Below are 24,441 nucleotides of genomic sequence, written 5' to 3' on the forward strand. Positions count from 1 at the left end.
TGGACAAGTTTATTAGGTCAACACAGAAATGAGCTCCAGCCTGAATATCATCGAGGCGGTTGCTCTGACACCATCATCCTGATGAAAACAGAACTGTGGGGGTCACAGGTGAATTTCACCATCTCCCACTTCCTGTGTAAATTCGGGGAATCTGTAGGTTAGGCTGTAGGCAACAACAGACCGTGCTAGACTTTCAGCATGCAGGCTATCATCACCCAAGGGAAAGGCTCAGAACGTGTGGGGCTCCGAACTGGTGACTCCCACGTCCAGGTGTGGAGGGTGACAGTCTCCCATGGCGACCTCAGTTAGTAGCAGCCAAAGCCAGAGCCGTAGCCGGAGCTGCATCCATAGCCACAGACGGAGCGGGAGCCATAGCCGTAGCCACAGCCAGAGCCACAGCCGTAGCCACAGCCCAGTCTGCGGAAGCCACAGCCATAGCTGGAGCCATAGCCACAGCCCAGGCCTCCGTAGCCGCAGCCTCCGTAGCCGCAGCCTCCATAGCCGCAGCCTCCATAGCCGCAGCCTCCATAGCCGCAGCCTCCATAACCATAGCCTCCATAGCCGCAGCCTCCATAACCGCAGCCTCCATAGCCGCAGCGTCCGTAGCCGCAGCGTCCGTAGCCACAGCCCCCGCAGGAGTTTCCGTAGTAGCTGCCACACATGGTATTGGTTGTTGAGGTTGGGTAGAGAAAGAGAGGAGAAGTGTCACTTCAGTGTGGACAACTGCCCCCTGCAGAGACCTTTTATATACCCTCGATGTGGGTGGGATCCACCACACAAGTCTTCTCATTGGTTACTTCGCAAGACCTCTGTGAGTAACTTGTTGACTCCTGGTTTTAGGGTAGGGCTTTGGGGGCAATGACATTTGCTATTATTTAGCCACATTGAATCATTTGTGAGTCATTAATAAGAATCAGTTGTCCCGAGGCGCCTGGGTAGCGCAGTCGTTAAAGCGTCTGCCTTCGGCTCAGGGCGTGATCCCGGCGTAGCGGGATCGAGTCCCACATCGGGCTCCTCCGCTATGAGCCTGCTTCTTCCTCTCCCACTCCCCCTGCTGTGTTCCCTCTCTCGCTGGCTGTCTCTCTGTCACATAAATAAATAAAATCTTAAAAAAAAAAAAAAAAAAGAATCAGTTGTCCCCGCTTCAAAACCCTCCTTATACGAGACCTTCAAGTTAGCAATTTGTAACTAGTGTTTATGACAAGAAATAGCATTTGTAGTAGACATCCTGACCTCCAAACAACCCGCCTTCTTTTGGCTGGCATTCAACAGGTCATTATAATCTGCCTTAAGTTGAGATTCTCCATCTCTTCTTTTCTGTTCCAAACTCATTTTTTTTTCCTTTAGGGATTTTCCTTATTTTCACATGAGAAGTGACTTACTAAGAAAAGGCAAAAAGTATCACTCAACTTCATGAGACTACTGACAAAAAGCCAGTAGTTTGAAATTCTGGAACACCAGGCCTGAGAAAACTGGGCTTTTCTTTCTCATTTACATTAATATTTCCTTTTATGACTCTACATCAATTTTCAAATTTACGTCCTGAATCTATAGCCAGAAAGTAGAAATGAGATTTTATTTCCTTTATAAAATTGCATTTTCATGAAAGAGTTCTCTTTAAAATTCAACGTATTTGTAATATTTGTGTTTTGACTCAAAGATGAATATAGGCATTTCTTTAATAATACTGGCAAAGATATCTTTCATGGCACTAATAGATTTTCCCCAACAAACAATGAAGTCTTGGTAAAATATCTTGCACTATGAGAAACATATTACTAATGGCCAGCTTTTTGTTAATGCAATAAAGCTCAGAGCTTAACTCAATGATTATGTGAACTAGCCCTCTAATCTTATGTTCTTGGTAAGATGACTTCATAGGAGTCAGTAGAACATAATAGATATGAATAAAATTTCTGAAATCAGCTCTCTGGTTTCAAATCTTATTTCTACCATTTGTAGCTTTGTGACCACTATAATGGTGTGCCTCAGTTGCTCTATCTGCAAATGGGATAGTAATAATAACGCCTACCCCACAAGACAATGTCGAAGGTCAAATTAGCTAGTGTGTGTCAAGCACGAACAACAGTGTCTGGCACCTAGTAGCAGTAGAATAATCTTTGCTATTATTATTTATTTCATCCCCTGTTTCCCTGGATATAAGCTTTAGTGGAGAGTGGATGAGTTGAACAGAACTGAGACACAGTTAAATCCTCATTTAGGGGTCCTGGGTCATTGCAGCTGAAGGAAAAAGAAACCCTACCTTATGGCTGTGCTTCTAGAAGTAGAGAAAAGCACATTCTAATTTTCCCGAGAAGGAGCAAGTCCCATGAGTGACCCAACAAACAACACATGCAGGTAGAGAATATAACAATTAGTGCCTATCCCCATGGATTTGAGTTCAGACTCATTATTTTCCCAAATGCAGTGAAAAACTCTTCTGACTGTAGAGCCACAAAGAAGTAGCACTGAATGGCAGGTAATGCACTGAGCAGAGGAGTTTTTTGGTTAATGGCCATGGGAAAAGGCAATCTGCGCTATGCAGCCCCACGAGTCAGCGCAGGACAGATGAAGGAACTCCCTTCCGATCAGGAACATCTGTCTGCACATGAGAGTCCTTCTCAGGAAAAGGAGGAGTGGTGAGACCCTTAATTCAATTCATTCTGCAGACTAGAATGTCACTGAACTCTGTTTTTACCTGGAAGGGACAGGAATAAATGTTTTGCCATGTAGTGGAAATGGTGACTCAAGATAGAATTTGGTAAAATATGAAAACAAAGCATATTTGTATACTTGTAAAGTTTTTTCTTAAAAAATGTTACCTGGGGGGCACCTGGGTGGCTCAGTTGGTTAAACGTCTGCCTTCAGCTCAGGTCACGATCTTGGGGTCCCGGGATCAAGCCCTGCGTTGGGCTCAGCGCTCAGCGGGGAGTCTGCTTCACCCTCTCCCTTTGTACCTCCCCTTGCTCATACTCTCTTTCTCTTCTCTCTCTCTGCTCTCTCTCTCAAATAAATGAAATAAGATAAAATGTTACCTGAATTATGTATTTAAAATAAAATGAATTATTTTATCTTTAAAAGAAGTATTGGGCAATATTATATATCTCATACTTTAAATAAAACTCACTCCTTAGCACTTCTATTTTTCCAAAGCTAAACAAGAGTAACTTTTTCAACTGCAATGGGCAGATGAATTTGAGGTTATTAATACACCCAAAACAATTGGAATTAATTACAGTTTGCGTAGTTTTTGTGATTTCATAGCATTTCATTATGGAATTTAAATTTGGGCACCCAGTGAGAAAAACAAGTCAAAGATTCATCATTCAACAGGCATGATCTGACTGTGAACATGTTGACACAGCAGCAGAGTAGTTGTGGCCATGAAGGCCTCACTCTGCTTAATGAAATGAGAAATCCAGGAGAGTTTCGCTGTTGGTGTTGTTCGTAGTTAATGAAAAATAATTTGTTATAAGGGCCACATTGCCTGTGACTTCCCACACCTACTACTAATGATATATAAAAGACCTTATGAAGATAGTGATATTCAAACTCAGGGAAGCATCTTCCTCTTCTGCACCATCCTCCCTCACACTATGACCTAGTACAGCAACTGCTCTGGGGGCTAAGGCTACGGTGGGCTTGCCCATGTCTACAGCTGTGGCTATGACTGTGGCTATCATGGGTATGGTAGCTACGGATATGGCTCCTGCTGCCCATCTTGCTATGGAAGATATTGGTCATATGGATTCTACTGGAAAATTCTAGAACAACAGAATCCTTGAACCATGGATCTGCTGCTGGTCTTGTTTACCCCATCCCATCTCTTCAAAAGAGCAAAAATCTCAATCTAGCCTATCGTGAAAGAAGCACAGATGTCAGCTTTCTCTGGTTCCATTGTGCAAGATCATAAAGAATCTTTTTAAAAATGCAGCAGAAATTTCTCCTTGATCTCTAAGTACTTCTTTCAATAAATTTAATCTTTTTGCAGAGATGATATGCTTTCACATTTATTTAGTTTCATTGTCATTTTTGCGTATGGATGATTGTAAGATAAAAATGTGTGTGTGGTTCCTCTCCCAAGGGAGTGACGCTACTTTCCTCCATTTGTTTTTTTGTTTGTTTGTTTTTGTTTTTGGGGTTTTTTTCTCCCTCTACATATTTCCCATACTATTTGAAGCTGAGCTTGCGTGTGACACAGCTGATTGTTTCCTCCTCAATAAATTTGGCTTCTCTTTAATTCACAGACCAAATTCAAAACACACCTGAATTCTGATAGCTGCACAGAGCTGGCTGTCTGCCCTGGTTTCGCCAGAACACAGAGGAACACACCCACATTTTAAGTGGTGCTTCTATGAGTTTTCCGGGCGTCTGCTTTCTGGTAGCTTTACAAGAAAGCTTCTCGGATGCCTGATGTCATACACATAGAATTCATCTCTGCCTGGAACTGGACGTAGGTAGTGCTGTACGAGTCCTGAGAACCTGGCTGTCTTTAGCAAATCTCTTTATGTGAGATCATTTTGGTTATGAAGTCCATTTCATATGTTTTTTCTGTTTTCCATTCATTCAATACTCACTGTGTAAAGAATGCCAAGCACACTGCTGTGTTGGGAAGAGAGCATTTTGTAAATGATTATTTTAGATTGTTTCCATTGTCATGTTACTGAGTTGCTGTTGTTTTTTTTTTAAGATTTAATTTTTTATTTGAGTGAGAGAGCACAAGCAGGGGGAGGGGCAGAAGGAGAGGGAGAAGCAGATTCCCCACTAAGCAGAGAGCCAGATGCAGGGCTTGATCCCAGGACTCCAAGACAAAGGCAGACATTTAACCGACTGAGCCACCCAGGTGCCCCACATTACTGAGTTTTATATAGATGTACCATCTGTAAGTCCCTGATATCTATGTAATATTAAAATGTGAAAATAGAACATTCTAATGTTTTTACATTTTTCTAAATGAAGAGTTGAAGAGGGTTTTGAGCCTATTTATATAAAAACAAAGCCTCTCAAAATAATTTGTAAAATCAAACTGTTCAAATTACGGAGGATATATATTTATTAGTCAAATTCCAAAAATAAATTATATAGCTAGATAATGGGATTCAGATTGATTCAAAAAATTTTAAAATATGATTTGGTGAGTATCGTAAATAATATATTTTTTCTAATAATTATAATAAACTGAATTGAGAACCAAAACTTCAAATTTCTTTCTTTTTTTTTTTTTTAAGATTTTATTTATTTATTCGACAGAGATAGAGACAGCCAGTGAGAGAGGGAACACAAGCAGGGGGAGTGGGAGAAGAAGAAGCAGGCTCATAGCGGAGGAGCCTGATGTGGGGCTCGATCCCAGAACGCCGGGATCACGCCCTGAGCCGAAGGCAGACGCTTAACCTTTGTGCCACCCCGGTGCCCCAAAACTTCAAATTTCTATATGACAAAATCTTAAAAATGTTCTAACATGTTAAAGCATAACCTACCATAATGTGAGTTCTTATTGGTATAGATAGTTTTATATGTTTTATATTCAATGATTGTTTATCAGTAATTAATGCATGAAACAAATTATAAGTAAATAGTTATATTCAAATTTTGGATGTAGGCTCCAAATATTTACTGGTCTAGCTTTCTTTCTTAAAAGTTTGAAGAACACTGCTCTAGACCAGGGCTTATCAAATTGTGGTCTGTTGACACCTGTGGGATCCAAAGACCCTTTCAAGGAGTTCATAAGCCCCAAACTATTTTCATTATATATATATTTGCCTATTCCAATCTAATGAGCCCATGAATATACACTAGAGTTTTCCAGCTAAGTGCTATGTATGACATGTGACCACAACAGACTGAATGCATAGGCAGGTATGAGAAATCCATGTTCCATGTTTCTTCTGCCACTATTTCAAGTAAACCTGCCTGGAGAAATCCAATGATGACTTTAAAGCCAATTTGAGTATATGAGAACCCAAAAGGTAAAGGAGGGAGGACACCTAGCATGAATATTTGAATTTCTAAGTAAATGCTTAATTGCATAATATAATGGTGTATCCTATAGAAAGTCATGGTTCACAAATAGATAAAAGTTTCAGGATGGAAAAAATGCAGATTTACATCACTTTAATGTAAATATAGTCAGTTCATCATCAGTAAGTAGTAGAAAATATTTGGTGTGAAGAGTCACTTGCCTGACAGAAAGGAATTATATACTTTAAAAGATATTTTATTTCAGATAATGCCTCACTTTTATCACTTCCTCACTCAAATAGATACACTCTCAGTTCCTTAACTGTATATCTAAATATGCCATAGAAATTACTATTTTAAGAAAAAAAACAAGGAAAATTGGGTCTAAGGGCTTGAATATCAACATTTCAAGGAACCTGAGTATAGACTTTAATAACAAAACCAGAGTGAGAAGATCCCTAAAATACAAGAAGAATCTAGTTAAGGACATGTGACATGATTATTAGATTCCAAGAAAAATGGTTAATAATATTTGCTATAAGGACATCTCCTTGTTTATTGACACAAGTGTTTCATGAAGCTTTATTATTAAACTTTGCCTGAAATATGAGGTCATACTGCCTCATATACCACAGAAGGTGTGTAAAATTCCATATGCAGATGTTGACATTCAAATTGAGGAAAACAGTTCCCTGCTCTACAATGGAAACCTTTCCTCCTGACACCATGCACGATCACAGCAACTACTACGGCCGCCTGCCCTGTGGCTCTGGCTCTGGCTGTGGGTAGGGTGGATGTGGGCATGGCTGAGGCTGCCATCTTGCTGGGCAGATAGTGGACTTATGGATTCAACTGAGGAACATCCAGAGCAGCTCAGTCTACTGGACTCCTTCACCTGTGATTTCCTGACTCTGCTTCTGTGGTTTTTCCCAAGAGTAATTCAATTCTATGCCCTGTACAAACTGTGACAAGCTCATCCGTGGTAACCTGGAAAACACAAGGTTCAGATCTGATGTACTTCTCAATTGATGAAAATAGCCAGGAAAGTGTCAAAAAATTACAGAGAACTTTTACCTTTGATACTATGTTACCAACATATCTTTTCTATTTTTAAAAATATTTTATTTATTTATTTGAGGGAGAGAGAGCATGAGCATGAGCGGGAGGAGGGTCAGAGACAGAGGGAGAAGTTGACTCCCCCATTGAGCAGGGACCCTGATGTGGGGCTCCATCCCAGGACCCCAGGATCATGACCTGAGCCGAAAGCAGATGCTAAACTGACTGAGCCACCCAGGTGCCCCTCTCTTTTCTATTTTTTTTTAAAGATTTTATTTGTATATTTGACAGAGAGAGAGAGAGCCAGCAAGAGAGGGAACACAAGCAGGGGGAGTGGGAGAGAAGAAGCAGGCTCATAGCGGAGGAGCCTGATGTGGGGCTTGATCCCAGAATGCCGGGATCATGCCCTGAGCCGAAGGCAGACGCTTAACCGCTGTGCCACCCAGGCGCCCCCCCCTTTTCTATTTTTGACCAATATATTTCATGCTATAAAATTTTACGTTAATTTTTTAATGAACTCGCTTTTTCATACTCAGTATTAGTGCCCTCCATGTAGATCGATTTGTAGGACTATGTGGGGAACGGCCTTTGGACCTTGACTTTGTCTTTATTCTGAGATGATCATTTTCCAAAAACTAAGGATATGGCCATCATTCCTTTATAACAACATCCTATAAAAACTTTGCTTTCATATATACCTTTAGGCACCAGTATTGTTCGTACATAAACAAGTTAAATGCCATCTCATACAGTAAAAGCACTGCTTTCTATTAACGTGTACTAGAGGTATCTGGCTTTGGCTGTTCTTCTAAAACCCCAGTTAGGTCGTATCATTCAGCTTTGTGCCTTTGGATGTGTATAAGGGCTTTATTCTGCCTCTCCGACTTCTTCCTATTCCTCTGAATTCAATAGCAAGAGTACAATACATGCCTGCGTACTTGGTGGGTCTGTTCCCATTTTAGAGATCTAGGAGTAAAAGCCATCTGGCTCCCTTCTTGGTAAACAGTGTTCTAGCAAGCTGGATCATCACCTTTCATTTGCATTAGGGATATTAACCTTGTTCTTCCAACTTCCAATTTGAAGAAAACAAAACTGCTCTTCCCAATTATTCTTGTTTTCTTCCCCAAGCAAATGAAGAAAAGGAACCTCCATAAGACATCCATGAGGAGCAATGTCTCTGAACACCCAGACAGTATTCTCAGATATCGACACATGTGGCTGAAAGCACACTAGATATTTCAAAAATGTATTATCATTTGAAGGACTTTCAGGAAATGTGCATACTTTATATTATATTACATTATATTTGAAGTTCTATTTTCTCAGCAACTGAGACAACTCAAGGAATTCTCCCCTAATTTTCCCTCTGGGATGGTGGATGTTTCTCAAAGGCCCTGTATAACTGACACATACTCAAGTAATGAATAATAAAAAAGATATTTCACACAATATCATTGATAAAGGATCGTAGCCCTGTGGTGAGAAAAGTTGCTAGCCCAAGGTATGTGCCTAATAAATATTTTTAACAAATGAATTAACGACCAAGAATGAAGTTGAAAAATGTCTTCCCGGAATTTTATATTCTACTTTAGCAGAAAATGAGAAAGTAGGGATGTAAACTATCTCCAGGGTCTTAATGTACTAATAATGTTATTTTTCCCAGAAAGTATCAATAGTCTCTTTATGTGCTCTCAGTGGAGTACTCAGAATGGAACACAGTTTTATCATAAGAAGAAAACAGACATTCTCCGTCCCTCACTCAACTATATTTTGACTAAGAGACTGGAGACAATGAGTATTACAGATCACTCGCAGTACTTAGGAAGGGTGGATCCAAACCACGTCTTAAAAATAGATTAAGATAACTGTTTAATATGTACTGAATTAAATTTATTAATTCAGCCGCATTTATCTAAACTACCTTTTGGAGAGAGATTCTATTTGACTATCATTGTATATAGCTAGATTTCAGTCAACACCACTGTGCCTTCTGCCTTTAGCTTCTTTCAAACCAACTTCTTTCGTTTCTTTCTTCTGGCCAATGTCAGTAAGAAGCACCTCAAACACTGAATTTAAATGTTCATCTTAAAGCCGAACCTGGCTCATAGCCTCTCCTAAGAGAGAATCTATCTCTTTCATGGGTAAGAAATGTGCTTTGTCTGCATCATACACACCCTTCCAGTTGCCTTCAGAATAGAGTCCAAAACTCATGCAAGTCATCATGTGTCCCCTATGTAGATACTCGGTGGCTTTGTGAGGATACTACACTCCAGACCCACCCTCCCAGCCCCCACCCAGGGCAACTATTAAGATGGATGGACCTCAGAAGGTGAATGGGTAGAGAAGTCTCCAGGTCTCTACGTGGACGGACTAAAGGAGCACTATACTGGAACAAATTTGACACACTGTAACAGAGAAAAGCAAAAAGTTCCACCATGTGTCCAGTCTCTGTAACAGTTTGACTGAGGTAGAATTGATACACACACAAAAACTGCACAGAGTATACAATGTAATGAGTTCCAGCATACTATTACAGCCATGAAACCATCACCACAGTCAAGGTAATAGACATATCGATCACCTCCAAAAGTTTTGTCCTGCTTCTTGGGGGTTTTTTGTTATTGAGGTAAGAACACTTAACATACGATCTACACTCTTGCCAAAATTTTAAGTGCACAATACAGAATGACTAGCCACAATGCTGTACAGAAATCTCTAGAACTTATTTATCTTGCATAATTGAAACTTGATACACTTTGAACAGCAACTCCCCATTTTCCCTTCCCCATAATCCTTGCCTACCACCATTCTGTTCTCTCTTTCTATGAGTTTGACTATTTTAGATGTCTCTCATAAGAAGACTCATACACTATATCCTTCTGTGACTGACTTATTTTACTTACCAAAATGTCTTCCAGCTTCATCTATGTTGTCACAAATGACAGAATTACCTTCTTTTTTAAGACTGAATAATATTCCGTTATATGTATTACCACATTTTTAATCCATTCTCCATCAATGGAACATTTATGTCGTTTCCGTGTCTTGACCATTGTGAACAATGTTCCAATGGAAGTAAGTGCAGATACCTTGTTAATATCCTGATTTCAATCATTTTGTACATATACCTGGATGTACGCCCAGAAGTGGAACTGCTGGATCATATAATAGTTCTGTTTTTAAATTTCTGAAGAATTACCACTTTTTTTCCATAGTGGCCTTACCACTTTACATTCCCACCAAGAGTTTACAAAGATTCCAATTGCCCCGCATCCTTTTAATACCAGATAGGCAAAACAAATATGTAAGTCAATGTTTCACTTTTTTTTTTCAATGCTTCATTTTATAACAAAATTATAAAATTTTCCAGAAATAATAAAAAGTAACATAATTACATATTAAAATACTGGTGCCTTTACAATGGCATTTGAATACACATTTTGTCCATCTATCCAGTACAAAGAATTGAAGAAATATTCTCCTTGGGGAGAGGAATCATAAAAAAAATACAAGCATTTTGATAGAATTTTTACTTTAGTTAGAATATCTGCCCGTGAAATTATAAACTCAAGTGAGGAATCAGCATTCTTTAGAAATCTCATAAAACCGGTCAAAGAAATGTCACTAACTAGCATCGTTTGATGCAGATTTGAAAATATAGCAATTATTTATTATTAGACTCATATGGGTTCAATTGTGAGAATTCTGACCTGAAAGAAAAAAAAAAAGTCTAGCCTATGAGAGTTTCTTTGCCTAAAAGAAAAACCATGAGCTTAAGGAATTTTTCTGTCATAAATTAGTGTGAATTATGAGTTCCACACTTTCTCTGGTTTGCCCTACCCACCACTGAAGATAAATTAAAGTGCTGGGAAGATGGTAGGCATTCCGACTGAGGATGCTGGTCTGATTATTAGCTGAACCGTTCATTCCTGCCCCCCGGTGTTACTATGGCAGCTACTCTGGTGGCCTGGGCTGTGGCTCCGGTGGGTATGGATATGGCTGCCCATCTTTCTGTAGCAGAAACTGGTCCTGCGGATTTTACTGAAAAACCTCGAGAGGTAGTACTCCAGTCCTCCTCTGTGTTTCCTGAATCCACTTTCTGCATTCTTCTCTTTATGAAATAGTGCTTCTAGCATACTTGGGAAGGAGAGAAGAGTTGCAATTCTACAACCATCAGCTTATTTGAATAAAATCATCTGGAATGTCTTGCTTTATAAAAAACTTCTTCTCTTGTTACTGCATTACAATTCATGCTCTGCATACGTTTTAGTTCAACATTCTTCCTGTGAAACCAAATTTATTTCAATTTTCAAAAAAATCTCCTGTATTGAAAATATTGCTTTTTTTAACATTATTTTTGTTACATCTGTTGCATGCACATGTGCGGGTATTTTTATGATAGAAACGTCGCCTTTCTTAATATGCTAAAAAATTAAAGCCTAAGAATAAATTATTTCTAAATGAAATTTGTTTTTGATAACACTGTCATCACGGCAACCACCTGATTATATTTAAACATTAGCCCATATGCTGAGTTTTTAATCAACAGATAAAAATCCCACAATGACACTCCTATTTCCAATCACCATACTCTACACACCAATGTCTTTGGCTATTTCCTTACACCCCACATTTGTGTTTGAACCATGCTTCCTGGTGGTTGTACTTGGATTTTCCACTTCACATCCTCTAAATGACCCTGCATACCCCACATCTAATGGTAACCCACAGAGTAGATGTGTACATCATCTTTGTCTTTAAGAATTTCTAGAAAGTGCCACCCCATTACCACATCAGCACATCAGGCCTAAGAAATTAAATAAGTGCTTTCATGGAACACTGATTTTGAATTTCATATTTCCAATTTCTGTTTTGAAGATAATCAAAATTTATTTCTATATTAAATACAACTTTTCACCAGACCCTATCGGAAGAAAAATCAGAAGAATGGAATTTCAACATCAGTGTATTGAAGGCTTATTTCAACTTAACATTTTGTGTCATTTTGACCTTCGTTTGAAACTATAAACTTTTCCCCAAAGGATTGAAAAATGCATAGCTATTTTATCAATATGAAATATCAACATGCTGTGTGTGGCAGATATTATTTCTTAAGAATAATAGAGATGGCCAAGCAACTCTTTAGGGCTTTCTAATTTATATTAATTAATTTTTAAAGCTGGATCATAAGATTAAATGACATTTATGGTTTGCTATATAGTATTAGAAGTCATTTCTCATTTTTCTCAGTAGGTAACATATTTTAATCTATGTATCCATCTCATATAATGGAATTTTCTGGGCTTTCTAAAAATACCACAGCCTATGTTTTGAGAGAAAAATCAAATAACACTAAGAAAACAATGCCACTGGTAGAAGTCACATGGTTCCAGCACCTTAGACAGTGCCTGAAAGTATTACAGATTTGAGTTTTGTTTTTGTTCCTGGGTTTTTTTTTAATGAATAAATGGAAAATAAATTAATGAATGAATAAGGCTGACAATCTTTTGTCAATGTTTTATGTGACTTTTAAAATGCTTTCAAATTAAGAGCTTACTTTAAAAATTAATAACATGTGAAAATGCATGGCTATTCAGATGTGTAAGCATTTATTCCCTCCAGAGCCTCAATGATTCTATTTTGTCCAATTGATGTTGTTCAAACTCTTCTCATGTTGAGCTCAGAGGGGAGATGAATTTCAGAGCCATGCAAATTAGAGGGTTGGTACTTCCCCATCCTTTACTATGTCCAGGAGTACCAGGAAGACAAGTGCACAATGTCAAATCCTCTGGTGATTCTGATGAAAGAGTTAGACACCTGTGTGCTTAAAATTGTCTACTAAAATGGGGCAAAATTACTTTTTTATACCTAGCTGGGAAAACATCATTAATTCTCTTATATGTTCATGTATTATACCTTTCTTGAGTGATACCGTGTGCATACATTGCTTCAGTAGTTTTCAGCCAGTTGGATACAAACCAGTTCCCTTTATGGTTCACACTTGGATCCAGCCAATGTTGGTTAAAAAAAAAAACCAAAAAACAAAAACAAAAGCAGCTCAGCTATGAAAATTAAATGTTCACTTAAAAATGAAAACCTAGGGGCGCCTGAGTAGCGCAGTCCTTAAGCGTCTGCCTTTGGCTCAGGGCGTGATCCTGGCATTCCGGGATCGAGTCCCACATCGGGCTCCTCCGCTGGGAGCCTGCTTCTTCCTATCCCACTCCCCTGCTGTGTTCCCTCTCTCGCTGGCTGTCTCTCTGTCACATAAATAAATAAAATCTTAAAAAAAAAAAAAAGAAAACCTAGAGCATGGTCTCCTACAGACAAGGGATTTTTCTCTATATGCACCATGAACTATACCGAGTTGATTCCCAAGCAAAACCGCATCTGTGCTATAATACATATGACCCCTGCCACTCTTCAGCTAACCTGTGTGTGCAGCTCTCTGAAGCTTCCCACCAAAATATAATAAACAAAAGAAACCCTGAGGATCTAGCAGGGGTAAAGAAGAAACACAAAATAGAACACAGCTCCACCAGAAGCAGTGAACTAAGCCTCTTCATGTCTCATATCTTCATCAGTGGTACGTGACCACACCATGACAGATGAATGCATAAAATGCCATCAGTTTCCAATAATAGATAACAGACTCTCTGACTGTGGAGCCATCACGCATTAATGGAAAGGAATATAAGACAAATGCTAAGCTGTGTAGGTAAATGGTCAACTTCACAAGTATACTCAAACACAAATATTAAAAATTAATGTAAGTATCAATGAAAGAAGAGGTGTCTTTATAATAGGATAGAAATGTACTTGAGTTAGTCAATTACTCATTGTCATTAATCAGTGAGAAACACTATCGAGGGATGAAAAATCTTTTGCTATAGTAAAAATAATTCATAAAATTTATAGACATGTGTCTCCAAGTAACTTTCTTCTTCTAATCACCCACCTCGTATATGATTATGCAGTGGACATTAATATTCTTCAAATGAAAATAGGAAAAAAAATCGTAAGGTCTTATATGCTCATGGAATTACATGGAGTCTGAACCAAGATATTAAATATATTTTTATATAGTTCTCAGAGTGGACAAACCTGTTACAATAGACTAGAACCCTACTATTCAAGGCAAAGGAATAGATTGTGAGAAACCAGACATTATAACAAAGTAGTCATGGCTTAAGGAATGCACTTCACATAAATGAAAGAAATAGAGATTCATGAGGACCTTTACTGCAAATTAGTCTGAAATATGAGGTCAACACTGCCTGTGGTTTGCCATATCTATTACTTTATATAAAAGGTCCTTTGCAGATAGTGACATTCAAACTCAGGAAACTTATTTCATGCTCCTCAATTGAACCTTGCACTACTAACACATATGTTACTGTTGTGGTGGCCACGACTACAGTTATCGTGGTCTGAGATGCAATGATAGAATTTTTAAAATCAGCATCATAGAACTTCTAGCGGTAATGGGTCTATGTAACCATCATCAAGTGCAAAAATTAATAGATAAAAATTGCTGGGGAAGATTATAACATGAACTCAACTAACAATCCCAACATTACTAAATGTGAAGCAATGGGACAACCAGACACCATATGCCTCCTAATATTATAGAAAACAAAGAATACAGAACATCTATACAGTATTTTTCTTGTCAAAAAATAAGAAGAATCACTTCAACCCTCTACATCTACCTACCAGGATAGAGACAGTATAAAGGATAGAGGCACATAGAAAAGAAAAATCAAGGAAGACATCAGCCACACCCAAAATTTAAGAATTCTACAGGACAATAATATGGTTTTGTTAAAGAATAAAATGCATGAAGAAAAGCATTGGAAAAGAACTATTATATCTTAAAAAATAGTTAAAGGACATTATGCCTAAATGTGAGGCCCAACATAAAAAAATTAACTATAAAAATATATTTGTGAATGAATTGAGAAAATCTGAGCATGGGAATGTTAAAGAACTTAAAAACAAATTCGTGTGTGTGGTAATGGTATAGTTATATATGTCTTTTCAAAGCTCCTTTTGGGGTGCCTGGGTGGCTCAGTCGTTAAACATCTACCTTTGGCTCATGACTTGATCCCAGGGTCCTGGGATCAAGCCCCACATCGGGCACCCTGCTCCACTGGGAGCCTGCTTCTTCCTCTCCAACTCCCCCTGCTTGTGTTCCCTCTCTCGCTGGCTGTCTCTCTCTCTATCAAATAAATAAACAAAATCTTTAAAAAAATAAAATAAAATCAATAAAAGCTCATTTTGTGATAGACATACACACTGAAGTACTTATAAGAAAAATGCTACTTGTCTTAGATTTGTTTTAAAATATTCAGCAAAAATAACAATAACTACAAAAAGTATACAAGGAGAGAAGGAACTGATAGTGGAATACTGACAGATATTAAATCCTGAGGGTGTGTTTATAAAGCTTCAAAATACAACTCTATATACTTTTATGCCCACATGAAATTTACTTATGAAAGTAAATAATAAACATGGAAAGCTTCCCTGACTCTACTGAATAAGCTCGATTGTTAAGAAAGTTATTTTTCACTTTATGGAAGACCCTCACATACTATATTAGAAGAAATGATAAACTTTAAAAATCAACATTTTAGAACCCTGTCAATGATTAAACTAGATAAAAATTGGTTCAAATATTTTAAGCAAAATAAGTAAAAGCTGGGTAAGGGTTTGAAAAAGAGAATAAGAAAAACACATGAAAGGCACGTGATTTGATTGTAGGGAAGCTAACTCAAAAGCCCAGTCATCCTGCTCAGCATGGCCTCACCTTGCCTAATGAAACAAAGACTCAGGAAGTGTACTGATGTAAATTAGTAGGAAATATGTGGTCAACAATTCCCGTGATGTGTCCCACCCACTGAGGGTACATATAAAAGGACCTGCACAGATGGCGATGTTCAAACTGACAGAAACTGATTCCCTGCTCCTCAGCAAAATCCTCTACTCCTGAAACCATGTCTTTCTACGGCAACTACTATGGTGGCCTAGGCTGTGGCTATGGCGGCTGTGGCTATGGCGGCTGGGGCTATGGCGGCTATGGATGTGGCTACGGTGGCCTGCGCTGTGGCTATGGTGGCTGGGGCTATGGCGGCTATGGATGTGGCCACAATGGTGTGGGCTATGTCTGTAGCGGCTATGGATATGGCTCCAACCGCCCATCTTGCTGCAGAAGATGCTGCTCCTACGGGATCTACTGAGAAGCTTCCAGAGAAATTCAACTTACTGTTCTCCTCTAGCTGCCTGAATCTGCCTCCATGATTCTTCTTCTGAATAATTTCATTTTCTATTCCAAAATGTCAACATCATTTAAGATACCTAAAATGATAAAATAAAATAGGTCAGCTTCTGCAAACCTTACTAGAGTCACTGGAATCATACGGAATGTTTCACAATTTTTTAGAAGCTTTTCCTTTGATATTGTATTGCCTTTCAAATTTCTTACCTTTTTGATCAACAATCTTATGTGGGAAAAGTTTAGAGTAATTTTAATAAACACTTATCTCATTGAAAGCACTTGTTGCATTTATATTGGTTTTTCTTCATCATTTGTGTATGTGTGGGTGTGTTAAAATAATTCAATTTAATATTGCTTTTGGGGGATTAATATTTTCAAATGGCTTTGCAACATTGCCACATCTTAATGCTGTACATGATGGGGGAAGATCATAGGAGAAGTCATAATCACAATAATAGAAGTAATATAATCCATTGCCTTAAAAGTGTCTGACACATAGAGGGCCCTCAATAAAATATTGCCTGAATGATGGAATATTGCTGGCCTAAATGATGGGACATAGCAAACCATGTAATAGTTTTCTAAATATTGATTTATTTGAGAGAGACAGAGAGAGAGAGAGAGAGAGAGAGAGCATCAGTGGGAGGAGGGGCAGAGGGAGAGAGCAAATCTCAAGTAGACTCTCCTCTGAGCATGGAGTCCAACTTGGGGCTGGATCTCACGACCCTAAGATCATGACCTGAGCTGAAACAAAGAGTTGGACATTCAATCGACGGAGCCACCCAGGTGCCCCAACCATATAATAATTTTTAATGAGTTCTATGAAGTTTTGATCGGGAAGGTGAGAGAAATTGGAGCTATGCCCATATATACACATACCCATCTCCAGGCTCTTATTGTCCAAGTAATGACATTGTGTATCATGGTACAGCCTTAGGGAAGCTGCACACAGTAGCTGAGGAGCACTGAGGCTCAACAACCCTTCTCTTTTGCCCAATCCTCTTATTGTTATGATAGACATGGTGTACATATTGATAATTTTATTTAGCCAACATACCGCCAAGCTAAACTATCTTTAAATAAAACAGATTGCAGTGTGCCTGGGTGGCTCAGCTGGTTATGCACCTGCCTTCGGATCAGGTCATGATCCCAGGGTCCTGGGATTGAGCCCCGCATTGGGCTCCTTGCTCAGCAGGGATCCTGCTTCTCCCTCTCCCTCTGCCTGCTGCTCCCCCTGCTTGTGCACTCTTTCTCTCGCTAGCTCTCTCTGTCAAATAAATAAATAAAGTATTTAAAAATAATCATAAATACATACATACATAAAATATATTGCAATTCCACCTATTGGACTCCTCCTCTCAGATCCTAACCGAACCTTCATACTCATGTCAGAAATGCCAACTTCATTCCTGACTATTGGGGAAAAAAAGTAATTTTGATTCAGCATGCCCATTTTGATCGGCCAAAACCAATGGGATGGCTTATAATTTACATAAATTTATTTACAATTTATGCTGTTTAAGCATTATTCTTGTATCGTTCGTGTGAGAGATAAAGTTCATATTTAACAACAACCTGTCTCTTTAAATATTGTTGCCTTGCGTTTACCTTAATAGTTCCATCGTCTTTGCTTTATCTGTGTATGGGTGTGTGTATGCATGTGAGAGAAAAGAATAGAGGGAAAGAGAGAGGAAAAAAAATGGGAGAGAAACAGAGAAAATGAGGCAGACACAGCGATGAGAGAACACACTATCTAGGCTGTCTCTGAAGTTTTGCTGTCTCTACAAATTCAAGGATCTGAACATGTGCTCTTTGTGTCTCAGAACCAATGTCACCCAGGCTGCCATGTAATCCAGCAGCTACTACTGCATCTGCTCAGACTATCAAATTGCTGTTCTAGGCCACATTCTTAAATGGCATGTTGCCCACCAAAATAGCCCTTTTCCCTATCACTGCATTTAACAACCCCTGCCTTTGTCCATCTTTTGATGCCCTAAGTTTTAGCAGAATTGCTTAAAACTCTGCCTCAAAAAAGAGATCCTTTGCTCCTCACACCTCACAGGCTTCTACCTACGTGTGCATTCATCCACAAAATAGTTCATGAAACATTCCTTGCCTGGTGGCTGCTGGCTGCCTGGTGTTTGACGCTCAGATCCTCCAGAAGGACCTGCTCACTGCTCACCACCTCACCACAATGGTCTTCAAAGCACTGAGTTGCCACCTCCCCTTCCCACTTCATTTAGGCCCGTATTTAAAATCTCCAAAATGAACGTGCCCACTTATCCTTTTTTTTTTTTCTTTTTTTTTAAAGCAGGGTGAGGGGCAGAGGGAGAAGCAGGCTGCCCATTAAGCAGGGAGCCTGATGTGGGGCTCGATCCCAGGAGTCTGGGATCATGACCCAAGCCAAAGGCAGATGCTTAACTGACTGAGCCACCCAGGCACCCTCCTTTTTTTTTTTTTTCTTAAGAAATCTCATGACATTGCGAAATGGTAAAGAGACAACAGAGGTTAATGGAATCCATTATCAGTCAGGCAAAGATCATTTTAATTATGTGCACTTTCTACTTTATTTTCAAGAAATTGCTACATTTTGCTCAGAAAAAAAAAATGTTTGGCCATCATCCCATTTGAAAAGTGAACCCTACCAATGAAATTCAGCTTGATAACATAGGTGCCAAGTGTCATTTTGATACCTGAAAATCGACCTTCATGACGTGAAGAGATTGTGTAGTAAGTCTTCACCCAACGAAGAAAAGTAATGATTTGTTTTCCAATTTCAGAAGAAAGCAAATTTATTTTATTTATTTTTCTTTACACTACTGGAAGTTTCTCTTATGTCCTTTTGCTGCTTCCAGCATCTCATGCTGTGAATGAGAAGGTCAGTGACATGAGAAACAGAGGGACAATAACAGCTGTCACGTAACACAGTATCTTAAGAATGGCTGGCCCTCGGTCAGCAACAGATAAATAATAATTGAATGGTTGAAAGAGGCTGAAAAACCTACTTGAATTTTTCTGTGAAGTGTCATATAATCTAAATTAGAAGCCCGAGGGAAAGCAGGGTTCTTTATCCCATCTGTATACCTATCACTGCTCTCAATGTTCGAAGCAGTGCTGTGGGGTCAGAGAAAATTTCAGTTTGGCAGCCATAAGTCAGGAAACTTCTTCCCCCCCACCCCTTACAAAATCTCCCAATAGCTATATGTAGAGTGAAAATACATAATTTTTGTTCATCTATTTGTCAAAACTCATTTAGCTACACACGTAGCTTTTCAAAAGTTTACACTATGACACTTGGCTTTTACAAAAAAAAAAAAAAAAAACAACCTATATTTGCACCTGTTTTCTCTAACCAAAAAAAATCTGAAAGGGGTTTTTGCTTTTGCAAAAAAGGGCACAAAGTAAAAATAGCATTCAGAGTTGCTTTTGCAGTGAATCATTACAAATACAGCCAGCCTCCGAGCTGTGAGAATGGCTCCCCTGCCCCCAGCTCCTTTCCCCAGACCTCTGCTCAGCATCGCAGCCTCACCCCCAGAGCTCGGAACTCTGTGAGCATCCATGCCTCATCCTGATTTATTTCATGCACCTGTTAGCAAAATGTGTCCTAAAGTATCAGAAAAGCCTAAAAAAGGTTATTATTTTTTTGAGTCTGAGAATGCTCAAGAATTTTTTCATATAAATTAATGGTAATTGCTTCTTTGCTTCATGCTATTTCAATTTAGGAAAGGTTTCCTAGGAACACTGTACTTTTGGACAGTGGAAGAAACCCGTCCTCTTAACTAGACCTAGATTTGTTTCATGTAAAGTATATTTTAATTAAATTCGATTATATTTTAATTTTCATTAAAATTTTGAAATTAAAAAAAAAAGGAAAGGAAAAGCCTAGAGCATCGTCTCTGCTGTGTGCTCAATTAGTCCTTCCATGATTGGGGATTTCTATCTCCACCGACACTTCACCTATCGGCTGAAAACTGAGGGAATGAGGAAGGAATGCAGGGCTCTTTTCACCTCTCTGATAATGTCCACACATTGTTGAGGGCACATATCACTACTGCAGATCTGGGGCATCTGTAAGAACAGAAATAAGCCCTGGTAAAAGAGACGTGAGTTGAGGACAAAGCATCAGGCTTACCCTCCATATGGTTTGCAGATTCCTCTACGACAGCTTCCTATGTGATGACACAAGGATACATAAAGCACAGACAATTTCTGCCCATAAAATGGTCACATGTTTTCTGGAAAGATCAAAGTCACACATACTAAAGGAAAAGCTGATAAATAAATGCTAAGTATGTCCATATATGAAAGTACTTGCCCATATTACCAGTTACATAACCAATAACTCGTCGTATTGAGTTGGAAGGAAGTGTTTTTTTTGCAAGAGCATATGAATATATCTTATATCCATCCTTTATGTGCAAGATTTAAGAAACATGTTCTTCCAGACAAGGCTCATTTTAAAATTCTTCTTAAAGAAAAATGGAAACAAAACCAAACAACAGGATACCTATTATCATGTTTTGCATCGTGCTATGTAATCAAGTCATTTTTTTTCAACTAAATAAATATAGAGTGAGACATAGCCTTGAAAATAGAGTAAGAGTTTCATTTTAAAGGCCCATAAATAGTGGAGTCCTGACATAGGAGTAAAATCATTTCAGTTATGAGGGCCTTGTCTTGCCAATAAATCAAAATATTCATGATGTTGTCTGAAGCAAATTAGCGAGATATAGGACGCTACGCTGCCTGTGGTTTCCCCACCCACCACTGAGGGTGTATAAAAGGCCCTTGGGGGATGGTGGCATTCATATTAAAGATAACTACCTCCTGCTCCTCAACTGAACCTTCCACTCCTGAGACCATGTGTTACTATGGCAACTATTATGGTGGCCTAGGCTATGGCTATGGTGGCCTGGGCTATGGCTATGGCTGTGGTTATGGTGGCTATGGTTATGGCTGCTGCCGCCCATTATGCTATGGAAGATACTGGTCTTATGGCTTCTACTGAGGAATTTTTAGTCTATTGGCTACATCACCCTATTTTACGTGCATTTTCTCCAACTTTTCTTCACGTGAAAAATTTTTAAATGTCTTCAAAAATACTGACTTTGTATCAAACTATCTGAGATAAATAAAGGAAATTCAGCATGCCCATTTTGATTCATTATTATCGATTAGATTGTATCGCAGTTTATAGGAAAGGTTTTCCTTTGATATGGTATTATCTTTATAATGTGACATAAAATTTAGTTAAGTTGGATTATCAATTTTACTTTAAAACATATGTATTAAGGATGCCTGGTTGGCACGGTTGGTTAAGCATTGGACTCTTGGTTTCAGCTCAGGTCATGATCTCAGGGTTGTGAGACAGAGCCCCACGATGGGCTCCACGCTCAGCAGGGAGTCTGCTTGAGACCTTCTCTCCCTCTCCCTCTGACCCTCCCCCCTGCATGGCGCATTCTCTCTCTCTCAAATAAATAAATATTTAAAAAGCATTTGCATTATTAAATAAACTTTCATTGCAAATATTGCTTTGCTACATTTATACTAAATTACCTCCATCAGATTAGCTTGTACATTTGTCTATTTGGGTGTGATTATTCACATGTGTATGCAGTTGGAGGTGAGAGAATGGTGAAAGAGAGCAGGAGAGAGCCAGAGTGCTTTTTTTTTTTTTAAGATTTATTTATTTGAGAGAGAGAGCACAAGAGCAAGATGAGGGGCAGAGGGAGAAGCAGACTCCCCACTGAGCAGGGAGCCCAATGCGGGACTCAATTCCTGGACTCTGGGATCATGACCCAAGCTGAAGGCAGATGCTTAGCCAACTGAGCCACCCAGACACCCCCAGAGTGCTCTTTTGTGGTCCTTATGTGGCTGAAATTGAGGGGTAAAAATACCAATTCTTTCCAACAGTGTTCATAAGAAATCTGCTTATATATATATATATCTCTATAATGTCTTCTATCATCTCTGTTGGTTTGTCTCTTAATCTAAGCTTTAAAAATGGCCAGTTTTGGGGTGCCTGGGTGGCACAGCGGTTAAGCTTCTGCCTTCGGCTCAGGGCGTGATCCCGGCGTTGTGGGATTGAGCCCCACATCAGGCTCCTACGTTATGAGCCTGCTTCTTCCTCTCCCACTCCCCCTGCTTGTGTTCCCTCTCTCGCTGGCTGTCTCTATCTCTGTCAAATAAATAAATAAAATCTTAAAAAAAAAATGGCCAGTTTTTACAATAGTTGTATTTCACATCAGAACATTAAAACTTGTAAAAATATGAATATTAAAACTTGTGTGTATTTGTATGTTTTGTGTTTTTGCAACATCAATGGTTGGATTATATCAGCTAAAGCTCTGCTTCTGCTAAATGTTTCTCAATTTTTTTTTAATATTTTTCCCAGAGATTGAATATGGTCATTATCAAATTTACAATATCAGGTTAACAATGAGGTCCTACCTCACCAACATGATGTCTGAAAAATATTTCAAAGTATATCAATTTATTCTAAGTATTTGGAAAAGATAGATATATATAGTTTATGATTCAAAATAGATTTATGAAAACCATGAGATATTTTCTCAGTATCAAATTAATATTAGCTTATTTCATTTTTTACCTAGGGGTCTAGTCTTTATCAAATGTATATGTTATACATATTAAATTTCCCCAGAATTAAATTTATTTTCCATCCTTGAAGCAGTTGTTTTACTTGGGAAATTCAAACTAAAAACATTAAGTAAAATGAAGAGCTAATTTAAATAAATAAATAAATAAATAAATAAATAAATAAATAAATAAAGGGACCAAGATTCTAAAGATAAGACAATTGTAGAAAACCAAGTGAAATTCTGCAGTTCTTGATTCTAGGAGCAGAACAAACAAGAGATTGCTGGGGAAAAGACTAACAACCAGAGTTTGGGGTGGTTTTTTTTTTTCTTTTTTTTCAGGGCTGGAAAAACAGAGTTGGAGACACAAGATCCTGATAAAAATGAACTGGCAGAACACTGAGCTTAACAGACAGCCAGGTTTCTCCTTTAAGACATTTTCCAAATTCTGAAGTTGTAACAGTCAATTTCCTAAAATATCAAGCAGATGCATTTGAAAATCAGATTTGTTTTTCATATCAAGGTGTTGAGAAAATAATCATTAAAGTTCAGGAATTGCCAGGAAGTACCCTGAATTGGAAGATCCAAAAGAGTAAACCTATCACCTGAAAGAAAACAGGTAGACAGGGCCTTACCAAAATTACAAAATTCTAGAACCTCATTGTATGTTAGCCTTTGTTGAGATTAAAGCAATCAGAACTTTTCTAATAACCTAGGACCAAACAAAAACAAAAACAAAATCTCTGTGATGAAATACAATATCATTTTGGATCCTCTACAATGTCTATACAAAATATAGAGCTTGTGGAACCATCTGAAAGAATACAAAAGAAATAGTTGACAATATATGGAGACCAAAAGGTGAGTCATATATTGGATTTGGGAACTAGAAATTTAAACATAGTCATGATTAATTCCTACAAGAAACTTAACGAAAAAATGCAAAATAGGTGTTATAACTGGGAAAATTCACCAAAGAATCTATTTTAAATTCTAGATCTTAAAAACAAAGCAAATGAACAATGTAGTTAAGAACTCAATAGACTAGCTACAGGAAATCTGAGCTAGTAAACTTAAAGATAAATTGATAAAAGCTATTCTACTGAAGCAAAATAGAACACTTGCAATGTAAAATACTGAAGAGCACACACAGGATACATCAGACCTCATGAATTAGTAAAAAATGTAACTGGAGTTCAGCAGGAAAGGAAAGAATAAAGCAGAAGCCATTTTTGAAAAGAAAATAGCCCGTACTTTTCCAAAACTGATGAATGGTACCAAACCACATATTCAAAAACTCTGCACTGCCAAGAAAAAGAATTACAATTAAAATTACATGTAAGCCTGGTTGGCTCAGTCATTAAGCATCTGCCTTCAGCTCGGGTCATGATCCCAGGGTCCTGGAATGGAGCCCTGCATTAGGCTCCTTGCTCAGCAGGAACCCTGCTTCTCCCTCTCCCACTCCCCCTGTTTGTGTTCTGTCTCTCACTGTCTCTTTCTCTGTCAAATAAATAAATAAAATCTCTAAAATTACATATAAGCCATGGCAGC

General features: G+C 38.4%; 1 protein-coding gene across 1 annotated transcript; it reads left to right on the top strand.

Moving 5' to 3' along the window:
- The first annotated feature begins 21,152 nt into the window (after window positions 1–21,152).
- On the top strand, window positions 21,153–21,299 carry LOC148110291 (keratin-associated protein 20-2-like). The gene has a single exon (XM_087861317.1). It carries the CDS (start codon window positions 21,153–21,155, stop codon window positions 21,297–21,299), a length of 147 nt encoding a protein of 48 aa, XP_087717443.1.
- The last annotated feature ends 3,142 nt before the right edge of the window (window positions 21,300–24,441 follow it).

This window comes from Ursus americanus, chromosome 4, assembly GCF_024610735.1.
Source record: "Ursus americanus isolate L20-20 chromosome 4, mUrsAme1.1.p, whole genome shotgun sequence".
Taxonomy (NCBI): domain Eukaryota; kingdom Metazoa; phylum Chordata; class Mammalia; order Carnivora; family Ursidae; genus Ursus; species Ursus americanus.

Excerpts from the sequence above, each read along its gene's own strand:
- LOC148110291 (XM_087861317.1), top strand. The coding sequence starts at position 21,153 with ATGTGTTACTATGGCAACTATTATGGTGGCCTAGGCTATGGCTATGGT.